This window comes from Nymphalis io, chromosome 17, assembly GCF_905147045.1.
Source record: "Nymphalis io chromosome 17, ilAglIoxx1.1, whole genome shotgun sequence".
Classification (NCBI taxonomy): domain Eukaryota; kingdom Metazoa; phylum Arthropoda; class Insecta; order Lepidoptera; family Nymphalidae; genus Nymphalis; species Nymphalis io.
The window spans coordinates 6,892,905-6,919,833 of NC_065904.1; the positions used below are offsets into that span (position 1 = coordinate 6,892,905).

Genomic DNA, 26,929 nt, shown 5'->3' on the forward strand with positions numbered 1-26,929 from the left:
ATCTAATTATCACTAAGCAGTTCTTTATCTATAGTAATTACGTAATCGTTTCTTACACCTTGATCATGGTTATTATTTAATATATTCCAAATAATTTCATAAAATTATTAGTATTTTTTTGTTAATTTCGACAATAATTTATATGAGCTAATGTAGTATTGGTCTCATACATATTATTTTTGGTACACATACTACCATATTGTTATACTTATTTATAATTTATGTATGGGCAAGTTGAGATAAGTAGACCAGAACTTCTTGTGTTGCACTCAGGGCATGGTCGTTGGGTACTCTCTGGCGTTCTTGCCAGCCTTGAAGAATGACTGTAGCGATGGTGTTGCCATACAGGAGGCCTTTGGTACTTTGATTAGCAAAGCGAACCATGTGATCTGTGAGACAACCACCTTTCGTTTTAGCGGGTAAGAATTCTACACCACCTGACCCAGTGCCCTGACCTGGGTACTCTTTGAAAGGTTTATTTAGAATAGCATAAAACATTTTCATTTAAAATATTATATTTGAACATATTTTTAAAGAACTAGGTAATTCATGAATATTCAATGTATTTCGGTGTGTTTAAATAAATGTTATATAGTTTAATAAATTTGAATGAAAGCATCAATATTTTATATTCTATATTATTTCTTTAGTTTGAATTATCTTAGTCTGAAAATGGTAGTTTGTATTGTGGCTTAAGTACCAAGGGTTTAATATCTAAGTATAGTTTATTGCCAAATCGTGTTAGTTCTTAACGTTCTTAAATAGTTCACTATTTAGGAACGTGTAGCGGAAAACTCATTCTCTTAACTACATTTATTTTCTAGTGCTACGTAATTTCATTTTATGGTCGTAACTAATTTGCATTTATAATCTATTTGAATTTCATAATAATGAATCTATTGTACTACTCTTGAAAACTCTTAGCTTCTAAGGATTCTTCGGTTTTTAATGTGATTCTTTGAAAGTTTTAGTTAAGTATAGTTAGTTAATAGTTAGTTAATAGTTTAAGTGTTTTAGTTTTTGAACGTTAGTTTGCTTTATAAATTATATTTTAATTTATAATAAAAATACAATACATGCAAATAGGTGATTACCTCCAAACTTTTAAGAATGCCGTATGACCTGCGACTGAACTCTTGCTAGCTATATCGGATTTGCTGTCCCTTTGGATTATGAGATATTATATGAGAGTATATTATGAGAATGAGACTGTAGTGTTTTTGTGTACTAAAATATGTCCCACGCAGATGGCTAGTCTCATTGAGAGAATGGCTGCCGTGCCTTTAATTACGGAGTTTGAAGCTTATTTATTTTACTATACGTTTTTACACAATATATTATATTAGATATAGAGATAGAATTATAAAAAAATCCATTTACTGTAAAAAATTATTATTTACTGGCAAACGCAAAATTTTACGACAATGTTTTACGAGCTAAAGTTTAATAATGTACAAAGTACATAAGGCGTCAAGCTTATTCATCAAAAAAGTTTTATTTACGTTTACTTAAGAGTAGGTGGCGTAGAGGAGGGCTAAGTCAACTTTCGTAGCGTTATAACGAACGCAACTTGGTTAAGTGTTAAGTTGCAATGCTTTCCAACCTTAACTTACTTTTGATCGAAGTCGAGATGGGCCAGAGATATTAATACTTGGATCATAACCAAAAATTGCGAGTTCAAACCCGCACCACTGACATTTTATTGCTTAATTTGTGTTTATAATTCATCTCGTGCTCGGCGGTGAAGGTAAATTAGGACAATATAAAGTATGTAAATATTTATTGTTTTAGCTCGTCCTTTACAAACACATTAAACATACATTAGGGAAGTCATGCACACAGTCGCTCAACTTTGAATATCCTACGACTTACAACTATATAATATTTGAGAAGTTTCTTAATTAATGCGACGATCGCACGGTTTTGCATTTAAACTTATCTCTATTCCGGGAATTGCCTCGGTCACGTAAGATATTAAAGACTAGTTTGCGCCCGCGGCTTTGCCCGCCTGTTATAGAGGGGGAGGAGAGAGGAGTTGTTAGGTATAAGAAAGTAGTCTATGTCCTTCCTTGAAGTCCAAGCTTGCTCTACACCAAATTTCATCAAATTCGGTCAGTTTATATCTTATATTATATAAATATTAAGTTTTTATTTCTATACTAGTGTTAACACTTGTGGATTTTATGTGAGTTTTAAATGAAAAACAGTCCAATAATTAATACACTCAATTAATAATATTCAAACAGCGTAACGTTGTACTAGTAACTATTTAAAACGAATGCGCTCGTTTGGCGCGTCCTACCCACTTTATACAAAAATAATCGGAAGTCAGTTTACGAACAAATAAATTATAGTTCACAACATAATTTAATAATATGATGATTAACGAAATTATTAATAATGAATTATAGGTATAATAACGTATATGTAAATAAATCATCAAGATGAATATCATTGGGAGTAGTTATTATACGCTACAACAGCTGGGCGCCTATGTGGTACTTGTTAACACTAGCTTTTACCTGCGACAGCCAAATTTCTAAAAACTGTTGATTTTTCTTCTGTTGCTCTAATAAAGATACTACATTAGTTTTTTCCAATATCTTTAATGTACAGACATCGTTCGTTACAATTTTATTATATGTATAGATTATAAAGTAACAGCCTGTTAATGTCCCACTGCTGGACTAAGGCCTCCTCTCCCTTTTGAGGAGAAGGTTTGGAGCTTATTCCACCACGCTGCTCCAATGAGGGTTGGTAGAAAACACATGTGGCATAATTTCAATGAAATTAGACACATGCAGGTTTCCTCACGATATTTTCGTTCACCGTCAAGTACGAGATGAATTATAAACACAAATTAAGCACATGAGAATTCAGTGGTGTTGGCCCAGGTTTGAATCGACGATCATCGGTTAAGAATCACGCGTTCAAACCAAGGCTATCTATACTTTTACTATGTACTTATTTAAATTAAGTTTTTCAATTCAAACAAGAAAAGATTTTCATTTTGTTCGAGTAAAATAAAGTCATTATATAGAGTAAGTATGGGAGCTCGTCTTCGCGTGGAGATTGTGTGTCGTCAATCGACTGAAATCACTTAATAATACGAGAATATCGAAAATTGTCGTAGAACTTTTTAGTACTTTTTAAAAATGGAGGATTTTTTTTACTTATATTATTCAAAATATACTATGACACATTTGTGTCATTATTATATTATAATAATACAGTAGCGCATTTGCACTATTGTATTATTATAACATAATGTTACTAACTCATTCATTTAATGACAAATATTAGTACTAATACAAATATGATGTATTTATTATGCATTTAGATCTTTTGCGTAATGACGACATAGCTGCCGAACGTATTCGAACGAAACGTTGAAGATTTAGTCCTGGAATAAGAAATAGGATAATATGTTCTTATTTCATAAGCATAATATACTAAATGGCTTGATGACAGTATGAAAATATAATTTTTCTAAAGGGGGTGGCGTTTAGATACAAAACTGTCTACTGAGGTACCCTTCGCTGGTACACACTAGCGCTGTAAGAAATAAAATCTACTTACAAGAATAATGCGCTATAAAACACAGATTTAAGATATTGAAAATTTTTTTTGACTGTTTGATAACTGGTGAATTGGTGATGGCCTGCATAAAGCATTACCACTATGCAGTGATAGTCACCCAGATGGCATGTACCTTATAATACGCATAGTCATATTCGTTTTTATCTCGTCTATATGATTAATATGCAATTTCACTCAAACCAGCTTCTTCTTATCAGAGCAAACTCTGAAAGGGTTAACAAGAGAAATTACTTTATAATGAAATTGTTAGTATCTCGTCGGGTATGTGAAAATCATAATTATTTTATAGCTCCATTATGTTACTACACGACAGGTTATTTTCAGTGTCAGTTTGTGTCATGATTATATTATTATAGATACGTTTGACGTCCAATTTGTATTTTAAAATATTGTATTATAAAATATGTATTTGTATACATCAAGCTTGTAACTAATACTAGATAGAATTTGTCTTTATTATTCGAATGTCAAGTAAAAAAATTAGAAAAAGACAAATCTGTGATTAACAAAACAGCCGCTAAGCAACGTTTACAAGTAAGTGCTTGTAAACGTTGCTTTGTAGCTATTGTTTAATGCATATTGGATGTTTAGAAAATATAGAGCTCAGATTAGCGTAAAAATCAACATAATATCTCACACATATTGATAAGTTATTTACTTTGCAATTAAGAACTATCCCACGAGACCTCAAGGAGTGTTATACAATTACTAATTGCACCTTCAAATTAAATCCGAATATCTTCTATGTACATTAACAATTACTCCGAATCAATTATTTATTATAATCAATTATTAGAGTAAATATGTTAAAGTAATAGTCATATTATGAAATTCGGGTTAATATTAAGAAAAAAAATAATTTAATTGAGTTTAAGTTTATATTTCTTCTTGTCTTTATTTTGACTTAGTTCTAGGCGTGTATCACTGTAGTCAATACTAACACTAAAATGATATTAAACTCATTTTTATTTATATAAAAAAAACTGTCAATTTCTTGTAATTTTTTAATATTATAAAATGTATCAATTTCTTGATATATTCTAAGAATATAAATTAACATTTCTATATCATATATATTTACTGTCTTGCGGAAGATCGCTTGGAAAACTGCCAGAAACAATATTTGTTTTTATAGGCTATTTGAGTTTATCAAAAGACATTCGATGGTCTAGTCATTTATCAATATTTATAATGGCCATTTATCATTACTCCTCCACATATATGTCTCTTAAAGTTTGCGTATATCTAATAATGTTATTTTATTTCCAGATATTCACATCATCGCTAGCTGATGGACATATTGATTTTCAAATACCGTTTATCCAAGTGAAAACGAAGTGGCAAAATGTCCAACAATTCGCAAACTTTATTAGATATTTTTCAAGAGATCTTGGCGGCATCTGGCAATTCTTCCAATAGCAAGACCATCAATGAGACGAGAATTCTATCGGCTTTAAAGGAGCAGGCATCAAAAGGAAAGCCTGAAAATTTTGGCTCTGTTTTAATCAAAGTAGTAAGTGATGTTCAGAGCAAATTAAATCTATCCATAAAGCCAGACGGCTATTGTGGTTATTGTGAGGGAGATTTTCGGGATGTCATCCATGCTTATAACGGCATTCATGGATATGTCAGTCTTATGGTAAGTACCTTTTAACATTAGTAATAAAGCTTTACAAAAGACAGGAATTCATATGAATAACAAATAATTCTGTTAAAACTCATCATAATTACGTCGGTGTATTAATTGCGCGTGTGTGAGCGTATTAGCCGAAAGCCGAGATGGCCCAGTGGTAAGAACGCGTGAATCTTACCCGATGATCGTGGGTTCAAACCCGGGCAAGCACCACAAAATTTTTATGTGTTTAATTTGTGATTATAATTCATCTCGTGCTTTACGGTGAAGGAAAACATCGTGAGGAAACTATATGTCTAATTTCACTGAAATTCTGCCACATGTGTTATACACCAACTCGCACTGGACCAGCGTGGTGGAATAAGCTCCAAACATTCTCCTCAAAAAAGGGAGAGGAGGCCTTTAGCCCAGAAGTGGGACATTCACAGTCTGTTACGGATACGGATTACGGAGCGTATTAATTGAATCTAAGTTCGAAAATTTCGAGGAAGTTCATTTGGGAATTCAATAGACCTATTGTGTCTCCATCGTTACATTTTCATGCTATTTAATTGAAAAATTTACACCAGTGTCAAATTATATTAAAATTAAATTTGTAATGTTAAAGTCAAAAGTTAAAGTCAAAAAATCTTTATTCAATATAGAAGCGTTACACTTGCTTATTGAATGTTATAAATCTACCACCGGTTTGGAAATAAACACCTCAGACCTGAGAAGAACCGGCGAAAGAAACTCAGCGAATTTTTTTATATCTCATTCTTTACAAGAAGTGACATACATATATAACACTAGCCAAATTATGTATACCTTTTTTTAATTTGAGATAACCTGGAGGCGATCGTTTCATTCCCAGGGTGTGCAATCATTTAAAAAGGCGTCGGATGTGTAGTATCCTTAACACACAAGTGTTTCTTAACGATTCTTTTAAATTTCACAATTGAATATTTTTGAACGTTTTCTGGGATCATGTTGTAAAAACGTATACATTGTTCCATAAAAGACTTACTAACCCTGTGTAATCTGGTAATAACGGTTGTAAGTTTATACTTGTTTCTAGTGTTAACAGTATGTACGTCACAATTTCTAGGAAAATCTTTTATATTTTTGCGTACATACATAACATTATCAAATATATATCGATAAGCGACAGTCATTATTTTAATTTCTTTAAATTTACATCTAAGTGAATCTTTTGGGCTCAGGTTATAAATTTACTTTTTAGGTTTTACTGGTGGTAGGGCTTTGTGCAAGCTCGTCTGGGTAGGTACCACCCACTCATCAGATATTCTACCGCAAAACAGCAATACTTGATATTGTTGTGTTCCGGTTTGAAGGGTGAGTGAGTCAGTGAAATTACAGGCACAAGGGACATAAAATCTTCATAAAGTCGTTGAAGTAAATATGGCATTGAATAATTTTTTTATTACTTTGAGAAAAAAATGTTATAAAATACATTAGAATTTTCATGTAATGGTAAATATGAGAGCTTTGCCATAATATTACTTCTGAACTTCTCCATTCGATTCATATTGATTGGGATAAACATTTGTTTTATTTTTTTATTATTATTTTTTATTTTTGAATTAAAAGAGGCCAACTGTCCACAATGGTCGGAACTTAACATGTTTATAATATGTTTATGATATGGTACACAATTAGTAAATATATTATCAATACATGTAGCAGCATGGATTCAGTCATTCTAGTTGGCTCCAGGAACAAGTTAACAAGGTTATATGAATTTAATAGATTTGAATCTAATACTTATACTACAGTTTTCTAATAAGTTGATGTTGAAATCACCACAAACAAAGATATATTTATTAGAGCCACATAATTTCAACAGTACATTTTCCATTACTTTCAACACAACAACAATGACACGCTCAAGCTCTGCACAAGCTATTTAAATAGTCTGCTCAATAGAAAGGCTCACAACATTCTTACGTTTTATAAACTTGAATTTTTTACTGATTAATTAATGAGCCACCGCGTATTGCTTTATTTCTACTAATGTAATAGACTAGCTAACAGGTGACCATCAAAATTAAACATAAATTGGTAGTTTAAGTGCCAATGCTCTGTGATACATAAAATATCAATGTCATTAGTGTTAATGAACAACTCAATTTCTAAGTCTTTTCCTAACATTCCTTGAATGTTTTGGTGCACCAGGTTTACAGATTTATTGTTTAAATTTTTTAATATTTTTCATTATTAATTGTATTTACATTTATTGGCTTAGTATTTAATAAATTTCTATTAGATATAATAATATTTGAGCCAGAGACCATCTCTGTTGTCTTAGAATTTAATTTTTTTTTTTATTATTAGAATGCATTCCAAACTTTGATATGTCAAATTATTATTACACTGCTCAATAGAAGCAGCGGTCGGGTCAACCAAAAGATTGGTTGGTTTAGTAAAAATACAATATGATAGCAGGAATGCTATCTGTTTTCTATAAAAGGTTGATAATAATAATAATAATAATATCATGGGACATTTTTCACACACGGCCATCTGATCCCAAATTAAGCTTGTACAAAGCTTGTGCTATGGAAACCAGACAACTGATATACTACATATACTACTTTTTTTTTTTTGTAAATAGATACTTATATAGATAATTACACCCAGACTCAGGACAAACATTCATGTTCATGCACACAAACGTCTGTCCTGGGTGGGAATCGAACCCACAACCTTCGGCGTGAAAGGCAAGTGTTCTACCAACCACGCCAACCGACTCGTCATAGGTTATACCTATTACTTTAAAACACTTATTTTCATACAATTCTTACTATCTATTACATAGTTACATTGTGACATTGTATGTAATGATATATTTAGTTTATGTTTTATAGTGTTTTCCTGTGGCAATTGTTTTATATAAGGAAATGTAAACATTATAATTTTAGCAACATATAAATCTAACAATTGTGCATAGTATTTCTCTAGTATTTTTTTATTTACCCTTCTCCCAATGAATATAATTAGTGTTGTATTAGGACAATGAGTACTATTTAAAATACTATTTATTATATGAGAATATGACGTAACCGGCATGCAATAATTAGTAACTAATTGTCCTTCACATAAATTGTGATATATACCCATATTTCTTTCCATTTCATCACTATATACTTTAGTGTAATTTGTGGAAGAAATATTATGTTTTGAGAGGTATGTGGCTATTTTGAACTTGAGGAAGGCTCTGACAATCACAAACACAATTTTTTGTAAGTGAGTCAGAGCGCTCTGAGTTGTATTCATCTATTTCAAGCAGGTCGTTCGTGGCAGCAATATGTGCACAAATTTATTTTTGTGCCGTTTCATACTTTTGAGATATAGTATTTAGAGAGCTATTTAAAAGTGATATCTCTTCCTGAAGAGTCTTCACATCAGCCTCATAACTCAATCTAGTCTGTGTTAACTCTTTAGAGTAAGTATTTGCTTTTATTTTGAGTGCGCTTTTTTCATTACAGTTTTTTTGATAATGTGAGCATTTTTATTTACTTTAATAACCTTTGTGTCTTTGTATATTTTTTTAATTTATTCTTGCTCAAACTGGATAGGATGTAACCAAGTCATCCCCAGTCAGATCTATTGTTGAAATATCATTGTTATGACTATACTAAGACGGGTGCTTTCCCAACCAGTTCATTAAATAGACAACATGAACATTATTATATAGTTTAAATCCGATGTCAAGTCTTATTTTTATAAGCAATGAGTAAGATGGAGAGTCGAATTTCGCCCAAAGGGCATCTAGAAGTTTAAATAAATAGTTTGATATTTTAAAAGTGAAAGCGATATATCTTCGAAATATAAATAAAATAAGACAAAAAAGATCAAGACTTATCAATAGAATAATACTTTGATTAAGTTATTTACATAAACTCAAATGGTTATTCTAGAGAAGCGTCTTTTTATTCGGTAATAAATTGGGTCTTTCACCTCCTGTTTTGAAACTTGACGTAACATTCCTTGATTGATTTAATGAATTCGAATAGACCTTAAATAGCTTCGGCAGCATAATTAAGGGGTTATAATATATAATAGCAATTTGCATACCAACACTTCAATATAGCATGTTTCTTTTACTTAAACTGAATGATACAAGAATAAAACAGAAATGCCTAAAACTAATTTATATTCACTACCTTGGTTATTTTAGGGCATGTTTAGAAGTTTAAGTGAAATTGATCTCTCTCTTTGATGAAATGAACCCTAATACTTAATTATAAGATTGAAAATCACTTGAAAGACTACAGATTCAATATGTTGTGGATTTTTTTCTAAGCCTTCCAACTCGTTAGGATAAGTCGAGAAAATATGGAAAGGTTCTTCTTGGTAAGTAATGAAATAAAATAACTTTTTCAAACTCCCATATTTATATTTAGTAACGAAATAAAAATGTAATAATATAATCAAAATGAGTATTCCTTATCTGACATAAAAATAAATATTGTTTGAATACGTATCCTTGTCATGGATACAATGAATCTTATTAATATATTATATTATATTACGATACGTAAAGTACATTTTTAACACACTATTTGCTATTTATGCAGTCTCAAAAGTTAGTTAAATTAAAATTTAACTTGAAGAGCATTGACATCAACTCGTCGACTTTTTTTTCGCTGGAAAAACGCTTTTACGCCTTTCCCCCATTTGAAGCGGGGGTGTATGTGGGACTCAACGGGCGCTGAGCATGCGCCGGAATATCCACTAAAAAACCAGCGGTACCTACACCACCTTTTCGAGGGACGTCACCGAAACGACTGTCGACTGATTAACGAGTGATAATGATGATGATGTGATGTTCTCCTGATCGATTTCGATTACATTTGTATCGATATCGATACAATTGAAGATACATTAGCCAACTGCGCAGGACATGTATAGTGCTCAAGTATGTGCGCAAACACAAATAATCTCACTCGCATAATACGATGGGTCGGCAATCCGACATTATAGGAAAGAGATCAGGCAGGGTTTTAGAGGCACGGGAGTGTACACACACTTCTAATTTCAAAACTAGCGTGTAGCAGTCCGGCTACTGAGTTTCTTCGACATAAAACCCAATAACTGACTTACGGGATAATAATCACAAACTTTTATAATGGCACATTTTCAAGTACTGGGACATTTCAGCTATGTTATATTCTCGGCTATTTAAAACATTGAGAGAAATTTATTCATTTAATCTAAGTAGCTATAACACATATAATTTTTAATTAAATTAAGCGCTTGTGTTAGCAAAATTTTAAGCTTACCTCTTACAATTTAACACCTCATATAAAACGTCATCAAAAATCAGAACGTATATTCAAAAGATAAGTTAAAACATCAAAGAAATTACGCTGAAGGTACTAGAAATATACAAGAAAGAACTTGAAGGAAGTGTTTTTGAAAAGGCTTTGATTTCATCGAACAATAAAGAGATATCCCTTTTATCTTTAATAAGAGTTAAGATATATATATATATATATATATATATATATATATATATATATATATATATATATATATATAATGATGGATAATTTTCTTTAAGTATGTTATGTAAATGCTGTCATGTACTATATGCTGTAAGCAATCATTGATCTAGTTGTTTGTTTATATGGTTGCAGATCCGGAGGTATCGGTTTCGAATAATTTAGCGGTATACATTATTATTATTATTAACTAATTCTGCTTATTCTAATTATTATTAGAATTACAAGTATAAATATTGTTAAAAAGATTTGTCGCATCGGAATAGCATAATTAAATTACTTAATACAAGTAGTTTATATGTATCGTGATTGTCAGAGAAAACATTAAAAGCATTATTTACATATGAAATGTCAACCCGTAAAAAAATACTACTAAGATTTTTTTTTGTGTTAGTGGCGTTTTTTGTTTTATTGCAGTTTCATCATAATAATTTATAAAGAGATATGTTTAAAATGAGTTAAGAAGCTTATAAATTAATAATTTGATTAATACCAGTATTTTTGATATTTATTCTAGGAAACATTGTTTTTGATTTTACTGGTTATCATTAAAATTAATGGATATAGTGCAATTCCAATAAATTCAATAACACGACATCAATCAATCAAAATCAATCAACAGCCAATCGTTGTCCACTGCTGAACATAGGCCTCTCCCAAGGTGCGCCAAAGCTCCCTGTCCTCCGCCTTCCGCATCCAGTTGGTGCCCGCCACCTTCTTAAGGTCGTTGGTCCACCTGGTTGGAGGGCGCCCTACGCTGCGCTTGCCGATTCGCGGTCTCCACTCTAGGACTCGTCTGCTCCAACGGCCATCGGTCCTACGACATACGTGACCAGCCCACTGCCACTTCAGCCTGCTGATTTTGCAAGCTATGTCGGTGACTCCGGTTCTTTTCCGGATAATCTCATTTCTGATCTTATCCTTCAAAGATACTCCGAGCATAGCTCGCTCCATAGCACGCTGAGCGACTTTGAATTTGTGGACTAGTCCCGCAGTTAGTGTCCACGTTTCGGCACCGTATGTCATGGCAGGTAAGACGCATTGGTTGAAGACTTTCGTCTTCAAACATTGCGACGACTTGAAGACTTGACGAAGGTTGCCAAATGCTGCCCATCCCAAGCGAATTCTTCGATCGGCTTCCTTCTCGAAGTTGTTCCTACCGACTTGTATTATCTGTCCTAGGTAGGTATATTCACTAACAACTTCGAGAGGTTTCCCCTCGACGTATATCGGTCCCGGCACGACATGCCTATTGAACATGACCTTGGTCTTGTCCAAGTTCATACCGAGAACGACACGCCGGGAAGACTCGCCTAGGCTACGCAGCATTTCGGTGAGTTGTTCCAGCGACTCTGCTATGATGACGATATCGTCGGCAAATCGAAGGTGTGAGATGTACTCGCCGTTTACATTGACTCCATACCTAGTCCAATCCAGCGTTTTGAAAACGTCTTCCAACGCGTTGGTGAACATACTAACACGACATACTACCATAAATTTTAAATATTCGCTATACAAACAACAACGCTGATTGTTTTTGTTAATTGTCATAAAAATAATAAAGGCGTTGTTTATGTATTATAGATATGTTATAACCAAAGTAATATATATGATTCGTGGTATATTTGTTGTTCTAATATTTTAGAACGGTAAAAAAATACTAACATTAAAAAAAAAAACAAAAGTTTAAATACCGTTAACTTGATAACGTAAGGAATTTTGCTTTTCGATATGAAACTTTTATTTGCGCGCATTTGAAGTAAGAACGAATCATGCTTTTTTAAATTTAGTATTAGGATTATGATAATGCAAGCTAAGCCAGTGTAACTATAGACTCGAGGGACATAACATCTTAGTTCCCAAGGCTGAAGGCGAATTGAGGATGAAAAGGTTAATATTTACATTTATGTCTATGGGAGTCGTTGAGGAATTATCATCACAGCTTATTTATTAAAAAAATTTAATAGAACGGCAGTTTTTCAAGTAAAATAATAGAACTATTGAGCGAAAAAAAAAATATTTGAAGAGTTTTACAGCCCACAATTATTTCATAAAAACACCGCAAAAATGTTGGCACAAACAAAGATCAACACGGCGAGTTTTTCCTAAAAACAGAATGATTTTTATTTAATATCAATGTACGATTATATTAAAAAAAAGAAAAATCCTACGGGACTTCCATACACTGTAACAATGAACCCATTCTGAATAGAAACCGTTTGTAAATTTAACATAAAAACCGAAGTTGATCCATTAGTCTAAGTAATCACCCTTATTTTAAAAATAAATGTTTGCATCGACTAATTTCAATGGTACGTATTGAAAAGTAGAAATTCATCATCTAATGATTGGTATGAATGGAAATATCGTTTGATGATAGATCGATGCTCAAAGGGATGCGTGTCGTCATGATGAATGATGCTTTCAGTTTGATTACTATTTAAGCAATGTTTAACAATAGGGTACTAATCAATTTATATTACTCATATTATATAATGCCTATGCAATTTTTTTCTTTTAAATATAATAGCTATTATTTTAAAAATAAAGCGTGTAGTCTGTATTCTAAATCCCGCGTTTTTCATCCTTGCCTTTGTACTGTTGTTGGCATTTACGTGAAAGTTTCTTGCATATTGTTAATAAGTTGTTAATTGTTATCCAATATGAATGAATCTCAAAGAGTAATTGACTTCAAAAATGTATAATTACATAATTAGAATATATGTATAAGGTAAGCGCTAGTAATTTAATAATAACGATTTTTAAATTTGTTACTGTTAAGTATTATTATTATGATAGGTGCTATTTTGTTTTACAACTTAAGAAAAAAACAAACGGCGACAATTGTAAAAATACTCGGAAATAAAATGGAATTTTGTCTTATGCGCAACTTATATGGAATAATTATTAAACTCTTGCATTGCTATTATATATAATAAATAATAGTTTATTATTTACAAGCGCTATGACACAACGACGTAATGATAACGTTTCTTCTACATGTAGAGGTACAAGTATGTTTTGATTTTAATGAATAAAATAAGAATCTAGAAGAAATAGTACATGTAGTAATTTTTTTATTAAGTAATTAAATTTTTAAATTATAAAGACTAAAACTGTGTGATTTATTTTTAATAAAAAAAACGCTTATATATTACTTATAATAAAAGCATTGTCAAGAAAAAACTACAGCTGTCATCATTTTTGCCATAACATCTGTATAAAAAATACTATTTTGTTAGTTAATTTAAAATTAAGCTGACAATAAATACCGTACCGTAACAGCCTGTGAATGTCCCACTGCTGGGCTAAAGGCCTCCTCTCCTCTTTTTGAGGAGAAGGTTTGGAGCTTATTCCACCACGCTGCTCCAATGCGGGTTGGTAGAATTCACATGTGGCAGAACTTCAGTGAAATTAGACACATGCAGGTTTCCTCACGATGTTTTCCTTCACCGTAAAGCACGAGATGAATTATAATCACAACTTAAGCACATGAAAATTCAGTGGTGCTTGCCCGGGTTTGAACCCACGATCATCGGTTAAGATTCACGCGTTCTTACCACAGGGCCATCTCGGCTTTCACAATAAATAATGGACAGTTAATTATTTATTATGAGTTTTGTTTTAATAAAAACTTCCTGTTTCTTGTATTTTTTTGTACTAGCAACATTTTTTGTTATTAAATAATAATGATTCGTTAATTTAAATCTAAAAAATGAAGTATTAGTATATTATATTATGATTACGTGTACTTTCAAAACATATTAAATATGATCTAAAGGCAATGACTGTGAAATTATGGAGTTGACGTGCAGGTCGCTTCACGGCTGTACGATTTTTCAATAAAATTATATTATTAAACCTCGCTCGATGCTGGATGATTTATTGATGCTAAACACATTATATTAGTTACATATATTTTAATTTTTAGTTGGCTTAGCTTATTGTCTGTGTTGAATTTAGAATATTTTTTCTAAAATCTAATTTAAATAAATAATATTCTCGTGTAGGCCCTTTTTTAATTATATTAGTGAATTGTATAAAAATGTATGTAATTTGTATTGTATTACGTATTTTCGAATGTCTCATTGTTCTAGTGGATAAGTTATTAGGCCGCAGATCGAGAATTTCAGATTTCAAACTCATTATATCTGTAAAAAATACACAGTAGCTCAAAATCTGGAAGTTGGAAGTGTTTTACTGGTGGTAGGGTTTTGTGCAAGCTGGGTCGTCTGGGTAAGTACCACCCACTCATCAGATATTCTACCGCAAAACAGCAGTACTTGGTATTATTGTGTTCTGGTTTGAAGGGTGAGTGAGCCAGTGTTATGATAGGCACAAAGGACATAACATCTCAGTTCCCAAGGTTGATGGCGCATTTTCGATATAAGCGATGGTTAACATTTCTTACAATGCCTATGGGCGTTGGTGACCACTTACCATCAGGTGGCCTATATGTTCGTCCGCTTTCCTATTCTATAAAAAGAAGGGTAACTCCCGTGCCTCCTGCGCCTGAAATCTTTCCACTAACTTCAAATTTACCGTCCAATTGTATTATGAGAATGCAGGGAATAGAGAGTGCTGGCTAGACTCCCACAACGGCCTAGAATGGCCACCGCTGAAATTGATTAGGTGGACATAGTCGTCATCATTAAGTGTTTCAGAACAAAATAATATATAGACCTCAAACTAATTTCATCATCTGTACTGTAATAGCACAATAAATACATAATTCATTTTTATATTATAAAAGACAACCTAAAAAGTAGATATTTTGATATGACATGCTAAAAGTAGGCAGATCGGACGATACTAATTCTTTTTACACTTTGCTCTACCCGAAAAGTCAATTAACAACCAACAATGATAAAAAAGTAATGACTTTTATCATAGAGGAATTCCGCTGTAAAAGTAAAGAAATAACTCGGTACATATCGTTGCAACGTTTTTCATTTTGCGACAAGAGTTTGCATTGTAGATTGTAACGAAGACACAACATGACTTACTAGCATTTAATTGATGATCAGATGTCAATGCCATTACTTTAATCGCAAATAATATTCAGAATTTTTAGGAAGTAGTATAAAATCAGCGAATAAGCGAATCGGCAAGTTGGAATAGTAATAATAACACAATAAAAAAAATAAACAAAAAGTAATCACGAGTTAATTTTTCTTTTTTATATTTTTCTGGCGTGTATCAACACTAATTGAGCGGAAAATATTCTGCCAATGTCACATAAGATACACGACACATATGATTCACACACACTATTACGCTTATTTAAACTTACGTCGTTTTCACTTTTATTGTCATAATTGTCATTTTGGCAAAATGTGTAAATAAATTCCGCCATGTTATTTAAGTTTCATTACATAACTTGCATCGAAGAAATATTTATTATAAGACGACATTAATTAGTAGATGAATTTGTTTATTTTAATCTGAATTGTATATTGACATCTTTACATAATACGCTTACGGAATATAAATATTGTTAATGAGCTAGTACTTTACGGCTTTTAAAGAATTACTACTTATTATTACATATTCTTATTTTCTTACATTTTTTGTTAACTCTATGTTTGTTGTACGCGAATGATTGCAGCAGGCAGAATCGGGCTTTGTCATTTAACTTTATAAATTTAGCTGTAAAAAATTTATATTTTACGATAAAAAAATATAATAAATAAAATTAAATATCATTATGTGTATGTAGTAATATTCTTTAAAAAAGTACATATATGAAATAAAAACCTTTTAATATTTTAATTAAATGAGGACGTGTATATGAAATTGTTTTTTTTATATAATATATTTTATTATTATATAGTAAGATTATATAGTAGTTAAGAAGTATCATATTATAATATAGGTATGTTATTCCTGAAGACAATCTACATAATTTTGATTTTCCTAAAACGCATAATCAGAGGGTATAATTGGTTTGCATGATATGGAGAGCCGGCCATTAGACCTGTTGTTAGAACGCGCCAATCTTAACCGACGGATGCGGACTCAAATTACCACTAAATTCTATTCATAGTTATTGACAAGGGGATTTAAATTTATTAATAGCTCAAGTAAATCTGATATATAATATATATATTATATAAAGAAAATGATTGAGAACGAACAAACAAATAAAAGCATAAATTTTGTTATAATAATACAATATATATAATTACGCGAAACGAAATCATATAATATTACTTTAACTGAGTCAAAAGATTGTTCTTAAATTATTTCTCTAGAAAGATTATTTCTAAAGCAAAGCAGGTTTTATTACAACGTTGAAAGAATTTGATTAAAAGATTGTTTTAAGGTGCCTGACTACTCCAGGAGGCAAACAATGAAATTGGATACGTTTCCTTTGAACTCGATTTTATTCACAAAATTTTTGTAGCGAGATTCACGTACAAACCCGTTATGTGTTAAATATTTCTTTTTTTTTTTTGAATTAAGAATAAATTATGGAACATTCAAATTATGATAGCGTATAATTTTATTGATATAATGGTAACCAGGTCCGTCGCTCATAGACATTAACACTGCAAGAACTATACAAATCATTTCCTCTTGTGTGGCTCTTCTTCTAATTTTTATTGTTGCGAACCACGCTCAAATGTCATGTGTAGGCGTCGGAGTAGCGAGTTAACCTTGGATTTCGTTTATTTAGCTCTATTTATAAATAATAATAATTAAATTTATCTGTATTTGGTTTCGTTATTAGAGTTAGAAAATGGTGATTAAATTAATTAGTTATTTAAGCTTATGTTTTTAGGGATAACATTTGCTTATTTACTAGAAAGTATTTTGTCACGTCGTGATAGTTCTATACGGCTATGATAAAATATGTAGGTAGTAAAATTTGTATTAGAATAATTAATAGTTATATAAAATACATACATGTGATCGAACCATCAAAAAATTGATAAGATTAAATCATGAAAACCAAAACAAATCAGTGAAGTAAATATTCATTTTTATTGCAATCGTTTCGTTTGTAATTATTTTCAAATGTAGTGATTTTTTAGAAAGAGAAATAGACAGTTCGGGTTCATATATTTTATATTTTAAATGTTTTCTCATGAATCTATAAATGTACTGCGATCAAAAAGCTTTTATTTGAATTTCTTGGAAATCTAAGTCTAACTATAGGAGCAATTTTGAAGACACTTTTAGTTTTGGGTACAATATAATCTTATATAAATTTCAGGCTAAATACGTATTAAATGAATTATATAATATATTCTTTTTTTATAATCGATTAAATTGCACATAAACCTAATTAACGTCTACATGTGAGAGGTGGTTTGACAGCGCATATTACGTACACGTGGCCCAGTATGTCCCACCGATGTCAAGTTCATGTACTAGTGTAATACTACTAACGTGGAGCAATAATAAAATACAAAATAAGAGCACAATTTACATTTTGATATAATAACTGTTCTTTTGAAATTGACGTTTTGTTTTAAAACGAAGCAAATATCTGCGACGCTGACTAAATTACATTTACGAATACAATTTGAAGGCACGTAGCACACGAATCTATTTGCTAATATTACCCAAAATATATATTGGAAACAACAACAGGCCTCATCAACCTATCTAAATTATGAAAATAAATTAATAATAGTCTGAAATAAAGACATACAGTTTGTAAATAAAAATGAATTAACTATCCTAAAAATATAAACATTCGAGGTTTGTTTAGGCTTTACTAATTTTTTTCTAGGTGGTAAGGTTTTGTACCTTGTAAAGGTAGGTCCCACCCATTAATCAGATATTCTACTGCAAAACAGTAATACTAATAATTATTATTACATAAATTAATTGCTTGCTTAAAGGTAACACGACACAAAGTCATAAATAAAAAAAAGAGATGTACGGTTCTTCAATCAAATCAATCAATCAATCAACAGCCAATCGTTGTCCACTGCTGAACATAGGCCTCTCCCAAGGTGCGCCAAAGCTCCCTGTCCTCCGCCTTCCTCATCCAGTTGGTGCCCGCCACCTTCTTAAGGTCGTCGGTCCACCTGGCTGGAGGGCGCCCTACGCTGCGCTTGCCGATTCGCGGTCTCCACTCTAGGACTCGTCTGCTCCAACGGCCATCGGTCCTACGACATACGTGACCAGCCCACTGCCACTTCAGCCTGCTAATTTTGCAAGCTATGTCGGTGACTCCGGTTCTTTTCCGGATAATCTCATTTCTGATCTTATCCTTCAAAGATACTCCGAGCATAGCTCGCTCCATAGCACGCTGAGCGACTTTGAATTTGTGGACTAGTCCCGCAGTTAGTGGCCACGTTTCGGCACCGTATGTCATGGCAGGTAAGACGCATTGGTTGAAGACTTTCGTCTTCAAACATTGCGGTATAGACGACTTGAGGACTTGACGAAGGTTGCCAAATGCTGCCCATCCCAAGCGAATTCTTCGATCGGCTTCCTTCTCGAAGTTGTTCCTACCGACTTGTATTATCTGTCCTAGGTAGGTATATTCACTAACAACTTCGAGAGGTTTCCCCTCGACGTATATCGGTCCCGGCACGACATGCCTATTGAACATGACCTTGGTCTTGTCCAAGTTCATACCGAGACCGACACACCGGGAAGACTCGCCTAGGCTACGCAGCATTTCGGTGAGTTGTTCCAGCGACTCTGCTATGATGACGATATTTACGGTTCTTGCTAATTCCTAAAAATAAAATAATACGCATATTCAAAACATGAACAATAAAAAGAAAGGTTAACAAAATTATTATACAAAACAAACCAAGTAATATTTACCATTTGACATAACATCAATTAAATATGTTTCACTAACGAGTTATACAGCTGTTCTCAGTATAACGTTAAACCCGAGTCGTAATCATTCTATACCCTCGTATACGCACAAGGGTACAAAATTATTATGAGTAATACATGACGTGAATAAAAGTATTATAGTGTTGTATTTATAGTAAGGATTCCATACTCTCACTATAATATTATAAACAAAAGATTCAGTAACGTTTGATGAGGCAACTCTTTTAATGGTTTGTGAAACGAAAATCTTCATTAAAATTTTAAAATGAATTGCTTGCTGGATATGGGATATAAATTAATAAATACATCTTGGATTGCCCAGAAACAAGATCTCAATACAAAGTTCAGCCACATCGATGTCCAAACATTAAACAAGTGCATGATTTTTTCAATAAGCACATCAAGAGAAAATGTAAGTTTTGAATGAAAGTTATATTGACTTGTTGAGCAGTTGATGTCAACTGCTGCAGTTGATAGTTATCTACGTTTATTCACTAAGACTGCAAGATCGATCCGTGTATGATGATTATTAAATAACTGCTTGAGCAGTCCATGTATAGCCGTAATAAATAAATTAATTTATTTATTTATTTGGATATCCAACAGTTGTACATAACACACATTGAAATCACTTTTTACAATTTCAATTAACTTAAAACTAACTATGTACAACCAATTACAGGAGAACACACCATTCACAAACACAATTACAAAATATACAAATCAAAAATAGAAAATAAAAATATTTAAATAAATAACAAAAAAAAAAAAACGGAAACAAAAGGTAGTAACTAATTAAATTTTTAAACAAATTAACAGTTTATACAAAAAGAAACATCACATCTTTTCATGAACGATGAGAGCCCGTCACAACCATTGTCCAGTGTTACTGTGTTTTTTACACAATAATTATAGTCTCAATAATTATAGATATGTGAGCATTCTGTCCAAGTTTCGTTCGAGTGCGGGCAATTTTAAAGAACGGGCATGGCTTGCGAGGTGGTCTTCTAGGAACATTAATATTAAATCTACTCAACAGTCTATCGTCATCGATTTTTTCATTAAATACTTTTTAAAGCAATTTCATGTCTAGTAGAGATCTTCGAATCTCCAGTGGCTTCATTTAAAAAAAAAGCTGATTTGAAGCAAAAACGAAATACCAAATATTTAACGAGTCTCTTTTGAACACGTTCTATTCTCTCAATATGGATCTTCCATACTTGACAACAATATTCAAGTTTACTTAATAGATTTTAAAGATTTTTTCTTTCGAATGTCAAATCAATAATGAGAGAAATAGCGAGTACTTATGAAGATGGCAGATACTATTATAATATTATATGTTACATTAAAATATCGTTAGCGTCACTAGAATTAAATAAAAAAATCTACTATCCGTATACGTTTATCCATATTATTATATTCTTTTTTTAAATATTGTTACCGAGCAGTGTAGAGGTTATACCTTAATATTACTATCTGAACAGAAATGTTGTCTGAATTTAAAAAAGAAAACTCTTTTGGTTTTCGTCTCTTCCAATAGAACATTACTGTCGAATTGATAAATAGCTCCCGTTTATTACCTTTAAATCCTGTAACAGATTGTCAAATGGTGTTTCGTTTGCAATATATCACGTTTACGTGGAAAAAGTCGGAACGTTAAAATAAATTTCGCATATTTATAATTTTTTAAGCAGATATTTTACAGGGATCATCATCGTTTATGTGGATACCGATTATTGGATTAAAAAAACGAAAGATTATTCGATTGATAAAAGGAAATAGTAAAATAAGATTATTGTTCCTATTTGAAGGTTATTAAATTTGGTTTGATTTTTGAACTCACGTGCCAGTTCTTCACTATCTGGAGTTTCCATGAGCTCGCAACTCTTATCAATAAGAATATATGTATATGTTTATTTTTGTATGTATGCATACCTATGTTTTATTCTACATTTATGTATCATTTTTAATATCACATATCTCAAGAATTAATGGTATAATTAACTTTAACCCAATTTTATATTGCTCATTAAAAATATTGTAAGATAGAAAATAACACATGAAAGTAACAACCAGTAAATGTCCCACTGCCAGGGAGAAGCCTTGTCTCCTCTTACGGAAAATATATTGAGATTATACTGAAAATTCAATGATGCTTGCCGGTTTCGAAGTGGCGGTCTCCCATAATTATACTCGCCTTCTATACTGATTTATTTGAGATTTATTTCATCGTAATTTTTATTCAATATTGTCGTAGGAATACATTGTTTACGAAAATTGATTTATTTAACCTTAAATGAAAAAGTAATTTGAAATATTGATGATATTCTGCTGGCTGTTTCGGTCACAGCAGGAATTCTCGTCGGAGAATAGTCAACTACTAAAGTACAGGGAATATTATAGTGCTCAAGTGTGTGTGAAAACATGGGTGCACTGTCTGTTAACTCAGTCTCATAATCCAATGGGATGGCTATAGGACACAACCGGAGAGTTCGGGCACAAGATCTTTCTGCTTTCCAAAACACGGTAGTGTATTAATACTACCAAAATTTCTTGATTTTGACTTTTGACCGGGTTTAATACAAGACCTCAGGTTAAGCAGCCTTCTAGGTTATTCACTATACCACCGAGACAGTCAAATATTACCATAAATATAATGACTAAATTAATTATTCCCTCACAGGTATGCACAATAGGCGTGATAGCGAATACAATGAACGTGGCGGTGCTGACACGTCGCGATATGGCAGCGGCGCCAATCAATCGCCTGTTGAAGTGGCTGGCTGTCGCAGACGTTTTCGTCATGCTTGAATACGTGCCATTTTCTATATATAAATACTTGGTGAGTTATTACATTGGTAATAAATTGCATTTCTATATATCTTAAAAACGATAATAATTAACTTTATTGCTATATATTGCTATATACATATACAATTTAACAAATTAAATAAACCCTAATACTAAGTTCCCTTTTGGTTTATTGGTTTTAATTATGAGATGTTATATCACAATTGTATAATATAATTGTAATGATGATGATACGTATACAAGTTGCAATACGTTGCAGTGTAAATTATATGAAAATACTAGTGTTGCTTGTCGATAGACAATCGATTGTTTATCGATAGTTAAAGTGTAAACAATTGTATCGTTAGTGTATCGATATTATAGTCACGTGTGAATACTATCGGTAATATTGATAGTATAGATAGCTAACCATGAGCAATACTACAGCAATACTATCGATATTATCGATAGCATCGATGGTTTTCGACTGTCGATAGTCAATAATTTTTTGAAAGTTTTGAAGTCTTATTAAATCGTTACTACCGAATGAATTACTATCGATAGTATTGCTGTTATCAATAGTATTGCTTATGGTGAGCTATCGATAACCTGATATTTCGATTGTATACTATCGAAAACACTCGTTCTGCAACACTAGTCCATCAAAGTGATTAACCATATATTTGCCAGATTAGTTCTTGTTAATTTTTATGCGTTTTTTTTCGTAATAATTCAATTATCAATAAACACATTGTTTACGACGAACTAATATCGGGGATCAAACGGTAAAAGAAACTAAGGAAGAGCTTTCCACTGTACACACTATAATTTATTATGTCTGATCATTTTAAGGTAATCACTTTCACATTGTATAAATTTAGTAGCGAATCTAGACAGCGCGATTCGAGAAACTGACAGATGTTTTTACCGCCATCTATCGTTACCGAGTAGTAATATACGGCATTACACACACGCCGTCAAGCATTCGGCTTCAAGCGATTGTGTTCTGTGTTTTAAAAATTTCTTATGCTTGATTAGCATCGCTTTTTATTAGTCTTTCTTTGTGTTGTTCATATAGAAAATAGCAAAACTAATGATCAGTCATATACATGATCTTGAACAATTGCTAAATAGGTTTTATTTATTTATTTAAGGAGAATAACAACATTATACAAAATGTGTTGACATTAAAAATACAATATCCAGACAATAGAGCCAATTACTGTTTTCCATTGAATATTACAAACCTAATAATAGTTAACAAAAGTAACAACATAATTTTAAATAATAAAATATAAAAGTAACAAAAATAATGAATTAAAAATAAAGAATATTGTTTTCTCAAAATTTGTCTTCTTTTAAAGAAAATTTCTTCGAACAATTATTATTATTAGCGTTGACTTAACAATAGACAGATTAATTAAGCTTCGAATACTTAACCTTCAAGAACTTGAAAATTCTATTTATTTTTAAATTAATTCAGTTTTTTTACGCCAAGCCACAGGCTGCTTTATATTTCATCAAATATTTTCTTCATTTATAATTTTTTAAAGCACTTTTTAAAATTTAAATAACTTCTAAATTGATTCGTTTAAGAAAATAACAATACACTATTTTTTCGAATAAATATTTAATTACGTTTATTGTAATGATCTGTTTGATGATGATGATTCAATTAAAGACGATAATCATAATAAATTGTCAAGCCTCAATTGTTTGATATGAGATCCTAGGCGGTCGGCGATTTTAAAGTCGCAATTTCGATCCTGACCCCACTCTAACTCAAGTCAAGTCTGCCTAATAGGAGGAGAAGATTCTCCTTTTTTCACTTGAAGACTGGGATTGTTTCGTTGGAATTAATAATCTTATTTGAAAAACATTATTAAATTCCTTTAACTCTCCAGAAAACCGGCTCACTTTTACACAAATATTTATACAAGAATTTGGGGTAAAGATAAAAATACATATTACTGGTATGTATTTATATTACAATGTGTACAATTTCATTTAAGGTACTACCTGAGAAATTGGATTTTCCGTATTCGTGGGCGATGTACTTACTCTTTCATATGCATTTCGCTCAAATATTACATACCGCGTCGATATGCCTCACACTGTCGCTAGCAATATGGAGATACATCGCAATAAAGTGAGTCGAACCTCTTTTTATTGACTTTTTATACACTTTAGCTTACTAATAGGATATAAAAAAGATATAAAACCATTGTGGATGAAGTCATTTAACTCGTTTTTAATGTCTAAGTTTACATTACTACAATAACTTCCTACAAAACAATAGATTTAAATTTTAAGCTATTTTTTTAAACTGTCAGTGAGAAAGTTTGCTTTAATTCTTTCTTCTGTTAATGTACCATTATTTTAGATATTCAGATAGAAGTCATATTTTGTGCACTGAACGGCGATGCAGTATTGCTATCTTGACCAGTTTCTTGTTGCCGCCAATATTGTGCATACCAACATTTATGGTGAGTAATAAATTTAATATACATTTTAAATTATTCTGTCTTTAAGCAATTAAATATGTCTCACTCGTTTAAAGCTAATAGAATATCTAATATTAATAATACTCATTAAAAAATCAAAGATGATAATAATCTAGAACATTCCAAGGTCACACATTCTCCAATACACTTATTGTATTAATTTAAATTAGCTATTTCCTTAATAGTTCCGCACATTGCTCCTGCTTTTAATACAATACAAATTATCATAGAATGCATACAATCATTTTGTTTTTATTCCACAGGTATTTGACATTCACACAAAGAATATTACCGCCGTAAATGGCAGGCCGTCATATATTGCCTACCATGTAGACTCGGACAGTCAAGGCAGACTATATCAATTGAATTTTTGGGTGCACGCTGTACTTATCAAATTGCTACCATGCTCTATTTTGACTGTAATAAGCGTGTGGCTTATAAGAGCGTTGTACAGTGCCAATCAGCACCAGAAGAATTTGAGAAACTACAGCTCATGCCCAGCCGCCGAGAAAATGGTAAAACGCCAACATAAAGCGGATAAGAGAACGGATAGGACGACGAAGATGTTACTGGCCGTTTTACTGCTTTTCCTCGTGACGGAATTACCTCAAGGGATATTGGGTTTGATGAGTGGATTGCTTGGATGGTGTTTCTTCAAACGTTGCTACGATCTGTTTGGAGAAATGATGGATTTCTTAGCGTTGCTGAATGGCGCGATAAACTTTATATTATACTGCTCGATGTCCAGGCAGTTTAGGCAGACGTTTAGGCAGCTATTGTTACAAAGGCACTTCGCTCGCTTCCTGCCTCCTAATCCCTCACACTCGGACTCCCACAACCAAAATACGTACGTATAATTTTATTGTGAGTTTAGGTTTCTTACTGTTAGCTTTTGTTCGCTTATTTGAATAAACTTAACTAATAATTATTTTACTAATTCATAACGAGACATTGTTTATTTATTATTTCAGATCAGTCATATGATAATGTAGTTTTGTTTTAATATGTCACTAACTGTTTGCGTAATAAGTTCATAAATAACACATAACAATTGATAGGATAAAAAAAGAAAGCATCAAATTATTTTGTCCCGACAGGTGCACTGAAAAGATAAAAAGATAACCGTTGCAGAGCTTCACTAGAGTTTGAATGTGAGTAAATTGAAAATATTCATATGTGTATTTAGTAAATTAAATAACGTTGGTACAACTAGTATATTAAAGAGATGCATAGTTATACTACATGTATGCTTACCACATTCTATCGAACGTGATAACAGATTCCGTCTGGTTTCAAATATTTACGTATTCATTCTACTACATTATTAGGACATTTTTTTATTATTTGTAAAAGAAAAGCAGACGGGCTTATGATTCACCTGAAGGTAAGTGATGATTCCAGCCATTATGTTTGATACTGTTGGCAATATAAACTAATCTTTATAGCGTCAATTCGCCACCAACCATGAGATCCAAGTATATCAGGCTTAAGAGGCTTGTAATCATATTGCCATGTTCGCCCGTCACGCTGGAGTAATAGATAGATATATTATATAAAATGACGTGTATAGATTACGTAGTATGGATGTTGCATAATACATTACATAATATAAGATTATAACTAAAAAGTAAGTGTTTAGTATGTAGGCTACGCTCTTCTGTTCTTATAATAAATTAATTATTTATATTACCTAACGTTGATTAAGTTTATTTTTACCAGACTACAAAAGTAATGTATTTGACAAAAGAGGTATCGTTAAAACCGTTTTGAGTGTCCACTAGTTTTTTGCTAATTTTGTACTTTTCCATAGTTAGATTTTAGTTCTTTTTTGTAATGAGTTTTTGTTTTAAATGTTTAAGTTCATTTAAAAAAAAAAATTGAATAAGTTCCTTGAGTGGCAGTATACTTAGAATATAACATCTTTTTATATTGATATATTTTATTCTAAATTTAGATAAAAATGACATACATGATAATGTGACTTAAAAAAATAGTATTGTGTCATTGAAAAATATAATATATAGTTTCCAGTTGCGATAAGTATGATTATTATTATCAATTACATTGCAACAATGCACGGA

At 31.8% G+C, this 26,929-nt stretch overlaps 1 protein-coding gene across 1 annotated transcript; it reads left to right on the forward strand.

The window, feature by feature from the left end:
- The first annotated feature begins 4,945 nt into the window (after positions 1 to 4,945).
- LOC126774732 (G-protein coupled receptor dmsr-1-like) lies at positions 4,946 to 25,970 on the forward strand. The gene is made up of 6 exons (XM_050496267.1): positions 4,946 to 5,239; positions 22,238 to 22,396; positions 24,357 to 24,493; positions 24,728 to 24,830; positions 25,112 to 25,695; positions 25,946 to 25,970. Exons 1-6 carry the CDS (start codon positions 4,946 to 4,948, stop codon positions 25,968 to 25,970), a joined length of 1,302 nt encoding a protein of 433 aa, XP_050352224.1.
- The last annotated feature ends 959 nt before the right edge of the window (positions 25,971 to 26,929 follow it).